At 43.4% G+C, this 13,278-nt stretch overlaps 1 protein-coding gene across 2 annotated transcripts in view; it reads left to right on the top strand.

Annotated features, from left to right (window-relative positions):
* The window catches only part of LOC120855656 (CD48 antigen-like), a 38,918-nt gene extending 30,751 nt beyond the window's left edge, over positions 1-8,167 (top strand). Inside the window, exons 3-6 of one of the 2 annotated variants that reach the window (XR_005719283.1) lie at positions 877-1,167; positions 3,104-3,218; positions 3,550-3,695; positions 6,618-7,618. Coding sequence is in view for 1 of the 2 variants with exons in the window: in XM_040230199.1 (XP_040086133.1) it covers positions 877-1,167; positions 3,104-3,214; positions 3,550-3,695; positions 6,618-6,728 (659 nt within the window). In the remaining variant the exon portion in view is untranslated. Of the gene's footprint in view, positions 1-876; positions 1,168-3,103; positions 3,219-3,549; positions 3,696-6,617 lie in introns of both variants that reach the window. The other variant, XM_040230199.1, reaches the window with a different exon arrangement.
* The last annotated feature ends 5,111 nt before the right edge of the window (positions 8,168-13,278 follow it).

The following is a 13,278-nucleotide window of genomic DNA, read 5'->3' as shown; positions in this document are numbered from 1 at the left end:
GTACATAGTAATCTAAAATATCTCTGGCCTGCTTAATGTTTTTCATCTCAGATGAAAGCAGTCTATAGTGACTGTTGCCACACTGACAATCATTTGGTTGACATTTTCCTCATTTATTATTTTCCATCTCTCTTTTTAATCTTTCTGTATCATTAATATAAATAACACATAGCTGGTTTTACCTAATTTTGGTCTTGGTTTTTTAATAGGGAGCTATAATGCATTCAGATGTATTTTAATTTTTTACATGTATGGACCTACTCCAGACATCTTATTTAATGTTTTTTATCAGTTTTTTCTTGCCTTTTGTTTTATTAATACAGTTTTCTTTTATCCAAACTTCTCTAGCAGTTTGGAAATTATACAACATTCATTTTTATTTCACTGGTTACTAAACTTACATTTTTACTTTAACATTTGAAGATAATCAATATTTTTTAATTCTCTAAACAAAACAAGACTGTAAACATGTCTTTACAGTGTATTCTCAGTGTTTCGCATGTTTCATTTATTGTGTATACAATAATATATATGGTTACCATATATTGATATATCATGTATTTACTTATAATTATATAATTATCAGATTGTTGTTGTTGTTCAGTCACTAAGTTATATCCAACTCTTTGTGACTCCATGTATTGCAGCACTTCAGGCTTCCATGATAATTTAACTGTCTCGACATAAATGAGCATGGAAAGTTAAGCTATCAGTGGGCTGGGAATCAGAACCCCTTAGGCCAGGGTGAGTAGGTTCCTTCCTCAGGCCTACAGTTAGAAATCTCATGCAGAGGTATCAGGTGCTGAGAAAGGTGATACATTCAGATTGGCCTCCAATCTTGAAGCTCAGTTTCTCTCTTGTCCCCTCTCACCCCAGATCCCATCCCCCACCCCCAGATCCAGATTCATTCATCATCTAACACATCAGGCTGGTGCAACATCAGTCTAGAATGTGAGATCCCAGGAAACACAGGGAACCTCACAGTGACCTGGCTAAGCCAGGGCCTTCCCAGGCACCTGGAGCAGAGAGGGATATCCCCCAACTCCAGGAACCTAAGACTGAGCCTGCCTATCAGCCACGTCAACAGTCACCTCACCTGTGTGGTTAGCAACTCTGCAGAAGAGAAGAATGCAACCTTGCATCTGGAGGACATCTGTCCCTGGAGGGGTGAGTGTGATCAGCTATGAAGGTGATGAAAATGAGCCAGCAGAGACCAGGGGAGGGCAAGGCTGATAAGTCTCAAAGAAAATGGGGGGTACTGAGGAAGATTTTAAGGCAGTTTATGTGATGCAACCAAAGCATCACCACCTTAGTGAATGGCCACAGCCTCATTGCAATCTTGAAACCTACAATCCAGAAACTGGACCAATTATGGAGACTAATGCTTCACCCAGAACATAAATGTGAGACTGGCATGTGTGCACCCCCTTTCCCAACATCAGTGAGCCTGGGAGGCTGAATTAGACATCAGATCCGAGCAGAGGAGGAGGAAGATCTGAGGAATAAAGACTAAGGAACTTAGGGCAACCTGCCTCCAACCGTGGAATACTCCTGTCACCCAGACTCTGGCCCTTATCCTGGGTGGGCAGGACTCGCATAGCACATTCAGGCTGATAGATGCCCAATTTTTGCTGTATTCCAGACTTGTCCTTTCAAAGGATGGTTACCACCTCTGAGTACATAAACCACAGTTCAACCCTCCTCTGAGCACTGTGAGAACCTGCGGTCACTACAACCCATTACTATACTTTCCCCATCAGCCTAGAGCAACACCTTGGTTACATAAAGGGACCAAATGTGGTGGGTTATAGGGTGTGAACCCTTACAAAAGAGCCTCAGACTGTGGCATTGTAAAATGCCTGGGGAAAGAAGTCCCCTACTTTCCCTAGGAATATAAAGCAGGAACAACTGATGTTAAAAAAGAGGTGTAATTACTAGTTCAGTTGCCCTATCCCACCAATGCCCTCCTGACCCCCACTTGCTCATGTGGGGCTCTTGTCTGAGTGGTCTTTTTCATCTCGTTTCCTCACTCACTCAGATTTCAACCCTCACAACTGAGTGCCTACTGGGTGCTGATGATGGGGGAAAAGCTCAGTGAAAAATAAGATAAATCCCTGTCCTCAAAGAACTTACAGTGCTGTGGGGGCTTCACCACACACTGGCTGTGAGACTTGAACAGGTTACTTAATTTGTATAGCTTTTCCATAATATGGATAATAATTTTATCTACTTCACAAGGCTGTTGTGAGAATGAAAAGAAGTAATCTGCAAAGAGATACAGCACAGTATCAGATATCAGTAATATCAAATATCAGATACCAGTTATGTGTGTGACACAGATCATGTCAGTAATTATCAGAAGACAGTTCAAAGAAGGGGAAGAGTAAATTTCTAAATATAAAAACAGAAAACAGCAAAATTCTGTAAAGCAAGCATCCTTCAATTAAAAAATAAGTTAATTTTAAAAAACCAGATGTTAATAAAGTTGGAGAAAATACAAAGTATATGGTTTTGGTATGAAAGAAAGGAAGGAAGAGAGGAAGGGAGGGAAGGAGGGAGGAAAGAAAGAAGGAAGGAAAAGAAAGAAGGAGGGAGAAATGGAAAGAGGGAGGAAGGAAGGAAGAAAAAGTTGAGCAACTGCTGCCTGAGTTGGGAAAGGCCTCACAGATACGGGAACACTTGAGATGGGCCTTGAAGGATGAATAGGAGTTTTATTGTGGGGTTATAGAAAAGACATCCCAAACAGAGAAAAGAACAAGCCTAAGGTCTATCCCAGTGTCCTTTATCCCTTCCTCCTCTTAGAATGTATTTTTCTTCTGAGAGTCTGAGAAAAGAGGCAGGTGAACTTGATGAACAGTGTCACACACAACTAATGGAAGCCTCTGAGGGTCCTGTTCAGAGATCGGACAGAAAGTCTGGTGATGAAACATTATAGTAACAGTGGTTAGTGTGTAGAGAAACTAGAAAAGAAGAAACTTGTCAGAGCTTCATCAAGGACGTACACTCAGGACACAGGCTTTGAGCCAGGGGGGCCCCACCTGCTCCCCATTGCCTGCCCAACAGGCCTGACTGAAGCAGATCTGACACCAGCCTTTGACTCCAGGTTCTCTTCAGAGCAAATGGCATTGGCTTGGCATCCTTCTCATGGCTCTGATGGTGAGCCTAGGGGCCGGAGTGTGGATCTGGATGAGAAAGAAGATGCAGACCAGGAGAGGCAGGTGCTGGGTAGACCCTGAGGGGAGGGCTGGGATGAGGGGGATCTGGAGGAAGGGAGTGGATCAAGACCCCAGGGAGGAGGGCAGGGCACTGGGCAGGTAGAGGCTCGTTGACCTCTTCTGTGAATCATTCCTGATAGAAGTCTGGGGTAGAGCAATGCTGGGGGCAGGAGCTACGTGCCTGTCCAGAAAGGAAGAGCAGAGGAAGGCAGGGACAAGATAGGAGTCTGGGACCTGATCCATGATCCAGAGAGCAATGACTGCTCTCACTCAAGGGCTTACAAGGGGCCACCTCCAATTCCATTCATTCTCATTGAGCATCTGCTGTATACAGGTGGGTCCACTCTCCTGTCAGAGGCTCCAGGCGTGAAAGCTACTCCCCAGGCCCTTCCCACAGAGGAATCTACTAACCTCCAGACTAGTGTGACCAACAGCCTAGACTCTGCCTATGAAGAGATCAGCTTCCTGAGACACCTTAAGGTGGGTCCAAGGGAATCAAATCATACCAGTTCTGCTATGTGCTCAGAAGCAGTAAGTCTGGGGAAATCCAGAGTATTCTATTCCCTATCACATTCTGGGTCCAATCCTTGCTTTGGACAATATGGTTGCTGTGCTTGGCTACCCACAGAATGTTGGGAGCTGAGGTGCCAAGTTAGGAAAGCACTGATGGGGAGCATACTCCACTCATATGCCCACAGCCTCATCACATCCTCACCAATATCCAAGGAGGGTTGGCAGAGCAAAACAGTGTAAATGACCAGGTGTCTGGTAGACCCCATCACCTATATAAGACACAAGGAAGTAAAAGGAGGACACAGTAGCAGATCCAGGATTGAAAGCAGATCTAAGAAGCTGAAGAGCACCAGGAAAAGCTCATTTCCTCTTCTTCCTCAAGTCTTTCTCTGTCTTACCTACCTGAGATCCTACCACTAATACCACATCTTTAGGTAAATGTTTTGATGCCCTCCCATTGATGAGGTATTCCTGGGAGGGCATCTCATGTTGGCTACTGACCCTTGGTTGGAAATTTATGCTACAGTCACAGATAGAATGATTTCACCAATGGGGAAGAACTGAAGACAGCAATTACAGGAGGAAAAAGAAGACATCTAAGGGACTTCCCAGAGCAATGATTCTCAAATAGAGCTTGCATCAGCAACACCTGAAGGGCTTGGTAAAAATGAAGTTTTCTGGGCCCACTCCAGGAGTTTTTGATTCAGTAGGTCTTGGCTTCCCTGGTGGCTCAGAGGTTAAAGCATCTGCCTCCAATGCGGGAGACCCAGGTTTGATCCCTGGGTTGGGAAGATCCCCTGGAAAAGGAAATGGTAACCCACTCCAGTACTCTTGCCTGGAGAATCCCATGGACAGAGGAGCCTGGCAGGCTACAGTCCACGGGGTGGCAAAGAGTTGGACATGACTGAGCGACTTCACTTCAAGGCAGCCCCGAGAACTTATATTTCTAACAAATTCCCAAGTGATACTGATCCCAAGTGATCCTGGTCCCACATAGAGAACCACTGGACTAAAAGGGTGAGCAGAAGAGAAGCAGGGATGCCCAGGAGTAGCCAATGGCCAGGTCCTCTCCTCTCTCATCCTTTGACTTCCTGAAAGAGGGGACAATGCTAGATGATTGAGTCACAAATCATCAGGATCTGGTCCAGTCCCGGCAGGTTATAGTAGGAGAAAGTGAGACATAGAGGGAATACTTGGACTTATCAGAGAACCATGCAAATGAGGCAGAATAGGGGTGTCTTCATTCCCAGCCTCGTCTCCCACGCACTGTTCCCAACTGCCCCAGTGCCCTCCACATTGTGACTTCCCATGGCAGTCCCTCTGGGTAACATCCTTACCTAGCCTGGGCCTCAGGGAACTTAGGAAATTGTTCATTGTGACCCAAACCCTAATAGCCCTGCAGAAAAGCACAGGAGGGGAACAATGAGTAACTTTGGGATAGAGAAACAGATGAGGCAACATCTGACCCAGACATGCAGCCCCATGCTGAAGCCCCTGACACCTCAGTTTCTGCCCTTGGGGAGCTCTCAGTCTGGGGGAGAAAATAAACTCCCTTGAAGGAGACAGGAAAATGAAGTGAAGTCGCTCAGTCATGTCTGACTCTTTGTGACCCCCATGGAATGTAGCCCTCTAGGCTCCTCTGTCCATGGGATTCTCCAGCAAGAACACTGGAGTGGGTTGCCATTTCCTTCTCCAGGGGATCTTCCCGACCCAGGGATCGAACCCAGGTCTCCTGCATTGTGGGCAGACGCTTTAACCTCTGAGCCACCAGGGAAGCCCTAAAGAGACAGGAAGCTAAGTGCAAAAAGGATGAGGGTGGCATAAAGAAGAGTCTGGAGAAATGGATATGAGGCTCTGACACAGATTTCTTTCTTTCTTTCTTTTTAATGAAGTATAGTTGACTTACAATGTTGGGTTAGTTTCTTGTGTATAGCAAAGTGATTCAGTTTTAGATAGATAGACATATACTTTTCCATATTCTTTTCCATTATGGTTTGTTACAGGGTATTGAATATAGTTCCCTATACTGTATAGTAGAACCTTGTTGTTTATCCCATTCTATATATAGTATTTTGTGTCTACTAATCCCAAACTCCTAATTTATCCCTCCTCACCCCCCTTCCTCCTTAGTAACCATACATTCATTTTTCTATGTCTGTGAGTCTGTTTTTGTTTCATAAAATGAGTTTGTGACACAGACTTCTTGATCAACTCTAGAAAATCACTTCCCTCCCTCTGCCTCAGTTTATTCTTTTATAAAATGAGGATTACAGTAATAATAGCTTACATTTATCTGACACTTTTAAGCTTTCTACAGTAACTTTTGCAATGAGAGCAAAGTGATTTACAAATTAAAGTCTGTCAAATATCTGTTGAGCACCTACCATGTTTCCTGAATTGTTTTTATCTGAGCTACGAAAGTCTACAAAGCAAGAAAAGTCCTTGGTCTCATAGAATATTCTAGGTTGAGGGGATAGAGAGTGACAAACCAATAAGCAGACCATCAAGTTCTAGGTGATGATACATGTTAGGAGAAAATAAAGCAGAAAAGAGAGGTGGGGTAGGTAGTGTGCGATTTTAACTAAGGCTGTCAGGGGAAAACTCACCAAGAAAAGAGACCCTGAAAGAAATGAGGGGGTGAGCAAAATGGAGGTCTTGGAGTGGGGAGAGAGGCAGTATCTTGGGTAGAAGACAGAGCAAGTCCAAAGATCCTACAATGTTCAAGAGAGAGTCTGTGCTGAAGCTGTATTTAGGGGAGTTATCAGGCTTGAGAGCCAGAACTACCTGGTTGAAGACAAGAAGCTCATAAAGAGATGTAGCTTGACTGAACCTTCTACTTGATGCTTAGAAATTGATCAGGACAACTCCTAAACTCTGCTTGAATTGTAGAAAGACTCGGAGAAGCGCAACTGCCACTCACATAACCCTGAGTGTACTTCAGCCGTCCACACTATCTACGAGAAGATCCGGACAAGTCCAAAACCCCAGGGTGATGCTTAGCCCACGATAAAACCAGAGCATGAGGGGGACCTTGGCAAGGTCTGTCCCATCCCTTTACCCCTTTACCCTTGGGCCCCCAAAGATCCCTCCTTAAGGTGGAGCTGGGACTAGAGCCTAGGTCTTCCTGAACAATCTCGCTGAGCTGCTCTCCCAAGTTCCCGCCAAAATTTTCTCGCATCACAGATGGTAGGTGGTGGCTCTTCCAGTTAAATAACCAAATATGAGAAGCAAAGCCTTCAGCCTTCAGCCACACTTTGGACCTGTGAACCTCTTAACCCTGTTAGGGTATACTCATGGTCAGGTAGGACCTGCACAGGGATAGTGGGGGGAAAGAGATGATTTCTCTGAACAGGGAGGAACCTGGGGCCTCTGAGAAGGATGAGCCTTGTGGGGAGGACCTTCAGGGTTTCACTGTCAGCTCACCACTATGAATAGTGAAAAGAATGGCCCTTGACTATTATAAAAAAGAGGCCTGTAGGTACAAGATTCAAGGTCAGCTGTATTGTAGAGGGGAGTGGTGGAAAGAGAAGTAAACTGTTTTTTTTGTTTTTTTTTTTTTTAGCTCTGTCGTATACTAGAGTTAATTATAGACACAGGAAATGTACTATCTAGGTTTTCAAAGTTCAATTCACACACTCTTATATTTTCATTAAATTAGACATGCTTGCACAAAAGTCAAAAGGCATATCTTATTGAAATAATAATTCTTCATCATTTTATTGTTATTAAAAATAGGGTCTTGTTCCCCTTGTGTATTCTAATTTTATTAAGATAATACATATGAATCATATATTAAGCCATGTTATTCAATGTCTCTACTGTTTGTAACAGTTTTTCATTTCATCCCTTTGAATTTAGGGATAAATAAAAATGTTAACAAGTGATTATAACTTATGCTTCCTTCTTTCCAATGTTTATGCTTCATTCTCTTTTCTTATCTAATTGAATTGGCTAATACTTCCAAAGCCATGTTAAATAATCATGAAGATTATCCTTATATTGTTCCTAACTCTAATATAAATGCTTCTAGTGTTTCTCCATTAAGCATGATTTTGTGTTTTGGGTAAGGCATATCTGCTGTATCATGTTAAGGAAATATATATTTAGTCTTATTTTATCTCATATTTTATCAAGAATTTTACCAAGAATAAAGTATTAAATTGTATTGTTTCCCACTTATCACTTGTGAAGATAGCATATGGTTTTCTTTTTTAATCCATTAATAATAAATTAATAGATGTCTTAGGATTGAACTATTTCAATATTAGAATACATCTCAGTTAACGTATATTATTTTTTAATGTGATAGTGTTTGACAATATCTTTATTTAGGATTTTTGCATCCTTATTTATAAATGAACTTCTCTTGCACTTTCTTTAGTGGTTTTTTGGTCAGTTTGGTATTTGTGTCATGCTTATTAAAGATCCCTTTATCCTCATTTTGTGTAATAATTTAAAATTTGCTTTATAGTTAAAAAAGATTTTTTTTTAAGAAAATGGTTCTCATTATTCAGTATTAATTTAATTTTTATTATGTTATATGAATATGTATAAATATGAAACTCTATATTAATGTCTTATGCTTATATTTTTTAAAACAATGTATATAAAATAAATTAGAACCAAGCAGAAAAACAGTGGGGCAATGATTATTCAAACATATTCAGACTGAAACATGCAACTCTAATGTAACATGATGGATGTTTTGGTTTTGCTGAAATTGAACCATTGGTGTTGGCATTGAGGGGAAAAAAACTGCAGGTTCACATCAGGTCCTATATTTAATACTTTTTTAACTTTAATACAAAAAATGCTAGTTCACATACATTTCTATACCAACAGTTGATTAAAGTCTTCGTTTACCAGAACCTCATCTTAACCAAAACTCTGCCTGGTAACAAAAGATAGATCTCCAAAATTGCTTTATTCACCTGTGAAAAAAATTATTAGCATGACATTATTGAAGTCTTCATTCAATAGATATCTATTTACTTGCCACTGGAATCACAGGATAAGAATGTTCTTTATTGGGTATTTGCACCCATAATGGGTATTTACAACATTACTGCTAATGAACTTTCATGAATTTGTACCACAAAGATGAACCCCATAACTCTTCTCACAAGTCAGACATGTCCCTGACAGCTACCTAGCAGGAGCTTTTGAATGTGATGTGCCTGTTGGAGAGGTGCTGAGGGGAAGAAGGGAGCCAATTTGTCAAATGCCAATTTAGTGAATGATCAAGTCATCAACAAGTCATCAAAGTGATCAAATCTATCCATTTACCAGAAACTTATTTTTTTTAGCTATGTGTAAAACTTAAAGCAATTCATATTGGATAAAACATGGTTTAACAGCTTTTGAAGATTTCTGTTATTTTAGCTGGCAGGTTTTCATTATTTCTTCCTAAGAGCACTTAAAGCAATGTTCCATGTCTCTCTACCCAGCTCCCTGCTGGAGACAGAGAGAGAAGTCAGTTCATAAGACAGCCTGAGAAGAGAAACTGGGAGGGCGGGTGGGAAGTAGAGAGATGAGACTGACAGGCAGAGGGACTGGAAGGCTGAGGCCAGGGAGGCAACTCTGGGGCCAGATCCCTGGGGTCTTTTCTCCCCAAAGTTCTCAGTAATCCATCTGATTCAAATAATAAATTTTTATTAACAATTAATAGAAACAAATATTTTATAAATTTATCAAATTCATCAACTTGTTCATCCTGTGATTTGCCCACTTAGAAAATGGATTCTTCTATCAACTATCTTTCAGCAAACTGATTTTAGCTGAATTAACCATTGGGCAAATGTACATGAGCCTTACAGCTTAATGGATAAGAAATTAGGCTTTGGGGCCCAGGTGCCTGCATCACATCCTCACACCACTTACCAGCTGCATACATATTCTTGAGCAAGGCTTCAACCTCCCAGTGCCTCCATCTCCTCAGCTGTGAGACGGTGTTGTCAGGCCTTCCCTGCTGTCAGCAGTCACTGAGTTACCAGACTCACAGCACTCGGAGTGGTGCCAGCATCAATAGTACAGGATATTATTGTCACTCTGCCCCACCTCAGGACCAGTCCTCCCACCTGTCTCCTCCATGTGAACCATCCACCAGGTGGTCTGTGCCATTATCTGGTGCCCCCATGAAGATTCTTTAACACAAAAGCAAATGCAGCCCTGAAAATGCCTTTGTTATTAGGTGGGCATCTGCAAGATCCAAATATATACATACATACATTATCAGATTATTAAACTCTCAGATTATTATTGAAATGAAAGCAACAAATATAAGCATTCTAACAGGGCACTTGCAGCAGCCTGAGACTATAAAACACACCAGTTTGAGAAACACTGTTCCAGGAGCAATAGACCCAGATGGTAAAGGCAGCAGACACGGGGCAGAGGGGTGAGGAGACAGAAAGCCCGTGACCCACAGGGAGGCCACATCACAGCCAGCCCAGGCTGATGGGGGAAGGGAGAGGAAGCAGAACCACACGGGCAGGGCACCGCTCGGGAAACAGGAAGACCCCACCCAGAGGAGACTGTTTCTCAGTAGTTTTCATAGAACGAGAGCAAGTGGAGCAGGCAGTGTTCTCCAACTCCTATTGCCCAGAGCCCATGCTCTCCTCCCACCCTCACCAGGCAGCTGTGAGACCAAACAAAGAATACAAGCCATTATATATAGGTCTCTAACTCATGTGCTCAGACTTCAAGGTCCTGACAGAAGGCAGGGTCAAAGGAATGCAAATGCACAGGTTTGCGGAGGCAAACAGAACAAACAGAAAGACTCCAATCAAACATGGAAAAGCAGAAAACAAAAAAAAAACTAACAAGAGACCTATGCAAATATTTGGTCCTCCAAAATAAAGGAAAGAAACAACAGTTTGCAAAAAAGATCGATGAAAGCACAGGTAAAAGATGAACTAATAGAATATGAAGGGAGCTGGGGTGAGGCAGCGAAGAAAATAATTGAGGAGAAAATTCTTTTGAAGGATTTAAAAATGCAAAGAATAGCATCAGCATGACAGGAAATCCCATCAGTGATGTGAAAGACAGAATGAGAAAATAATATAGAAAACAAGAGGGGAGCAATTAGAGCAAAATGGACTGACCATGGGAATCAAACATGTAGATAACTAGTTCCCCCAAGGAAGACACAGAAGGAGTGGAGAAATAAAATACTTCACTTCCTCCCCCAGAGCCTCCCCTTTTCTTACTAACAGAGCCCTGACTGATCCTAGTGCAAGATGAGATATCTGGTATATACGGTGTAGGTGAAGAAATTACCATGGTCTCATGGCAGGTGAAAGTGAAAGTCACTCAGTCATGTCTGACTGTTTGCAACCCCATGGACTATACAGCCCAAGGCCACTGGAGTGGGTTGCCTTTCCCTTCTCCAGGGGATCTTTCCGACCCAGAGATCGAACCCAGGTCTCCTACATTGCAGGTGAATTCTTTACCACCTGAGCTACCAGGGAAGACTCATGGTGGGTAGGTGACCCTATTCTGGCCCATAATAGGTAAGAAAAGTTTTCTGGGAGCTTCTGAAAATGACTTCCATCCTGACTAGAGGAAGGAGGGAGAGGAGAAACTCCTACCCCAAGCTGCCCACTGGTGTTTGCTTCTGACTGTGGCTGTGTGACAGTGAGGATCTTGAAACTGTTGGAGCCATTTCAGAGCAGAAGGAAGGTCAGGAGGTGCAGAGGTTGAGCCATAGCTCTTCTCTGGGCTTAGGAATTACCAAGGGAGCGGCAAGAGTGATGCCACAGATGTGGGGAAAGGGCTGTGTGAAGATGGGTAAAAGGAAACAGTTTTGGAGTTTGTATTTGCCAAATTACAGAGTGTAAAGTTGTGGTCGAAGATGGGCATTGGACATGTAGACTGAAATTAGGTTTTGGACTTCTTATTTAAGATGTTCATGAACCAGGTAAATGCATGTGTGTTCTCTTCTTCCTTGGAACTATAAAACTAGGTAAAAGTATTTTGCTTAAGTGTATCAGTCACATCAAAGAGAAACAGAGAGGCAACCATTCAGCAGACCAGAGATGCCTGGAATCTCAGAGATATAGAGAATGGTTGCCTAGTAAGGCAGAGTCAGCCCTGGGGCCAATTACATCAGAATCTCTGGGGTTGTGCCCAGGGGGTGGGATTTTGTTAATGACTCAGATAAGCCCAGTGTGCAGCCACATTTGAGAACCACTGACCTGGAACACGCATGCAGGGACACAGCAGAGGATGGAGTTGTCTTCTCAGAGAAACCACAAGGACTCAAGCTCAGAGGGCCAGGTAGGAAGGAGAGTAGGGTGAGAACGGGGCTGAAACAGGGAACCAACCTACTGGGAGGTCTGGGCATGAGACAGTCAACACTTGAACCCTCCCCCAGCCCAGGCATGACCTTCCAATGACCATGAAGCCAGGCATTTCTTTCTCAGACATTAACAAAGGAAAGCTCTTCTAAAACAAAAACAAAACTTCAAAGTCCTGAATAAGCAGCTTGTGTGGGTACTGGGCCTCAGGAAATCCTTCTCATTCTGACATTTAGAGTTTTTCCAGCATAAACACCAGTCCCCTGCCCCCCAACCTGACTGCCCACAGAGCTGCCTGGCTGCATTTTAAACATAAGAAAACCTCTCTGGTGGGTGAGGGGCCCCCAAAGGTGGGCGATGGGAGGTCCTCTGCTTAAGTAATTGAGACGGGCCCCTGTGCCTGTGACCATGAGGTGGGAGACCAACCCTGGGCTGAATTCTAAAGGATTAAGAATGGGGGAAGTCTGACTCCTGGATACACAGGGCACCACTTCACCTCTTCCTGCTGAATCTACATGACAGACATTTCCCCTGGTGTCCAGCCCATCAGGGGCACCCAGGAACTAAACCACCATCAATGCCTCCCACCTATCTAGTTACTTTCCAGTGCAAAAGCACTTTCACCTGTGAGAGGCAGATAAGTACTGTTGTGATTACCTTCCCATTTTTCAGATGAGGAAACTGAGGCTCCAGAGAGGTTAACTGGTGAACTCCAAGGTGTGGAAAGTCAGTCCATGGCAGAATCTGGCCTAAGACCAGGTCCCTGCTCTTTCAGACCACTGGTCTTTCCATAAGTTCCTCATGGTGCAGTGAATCTCCCACTCGAGATGGTTTCAAACCTTGAGAAGCCACATGGGAGGGAGGGAGGCCAGGACTGTCCCAGGGCAGCCTCTCACTGTCCTCACACACTGCAGATAGAGTAACTAAGGCCCATGGCTGCATCTCAACCATCTCTGAGATCAAGATGATCTCAACCACAACCACTTCCCCCAGCATTTAGTGAGTCAAATAGGCCTTAATCTCCCACCACAACCCAGACCTGCAGAGCCTGCTGGCCTGCGAAGCCTCAGCTGGTTGGTCTCCCAGCAGGGCCCAGAGACCCTCACTGCCTGTGAGCTGCAGGCTGGTGGACCTGCCCTACTCCCTGGGGCAGTGAACTGTTCTCTTAGAGAGTCTTGTGGTCCAGTTTTCACAGGGTCTTTCCTGATTAGTCTGAACATCCATCCCATCAGACATACAACTACATTGCCTTT

Source organism: Oryx dammah, unplaced genomic scaffold (genome assembly GCF_014754425.2).
Source record: "Oryx dammah isolate SB20612 unplaced genomic scaffold, SCBI_Odam_1.1 HiC_scaffold_28, whole genome shotgun sequence".
Classification (NCBI taxonomy): Eukaryota; Metazoa; Chordata; class Mammalia; order Artiodactyla; family Bovidae; genus Oryx; species Oryx dammah.
This window is presented reverse-complemented; position numbering and strand designations above follow the sequence as displayed.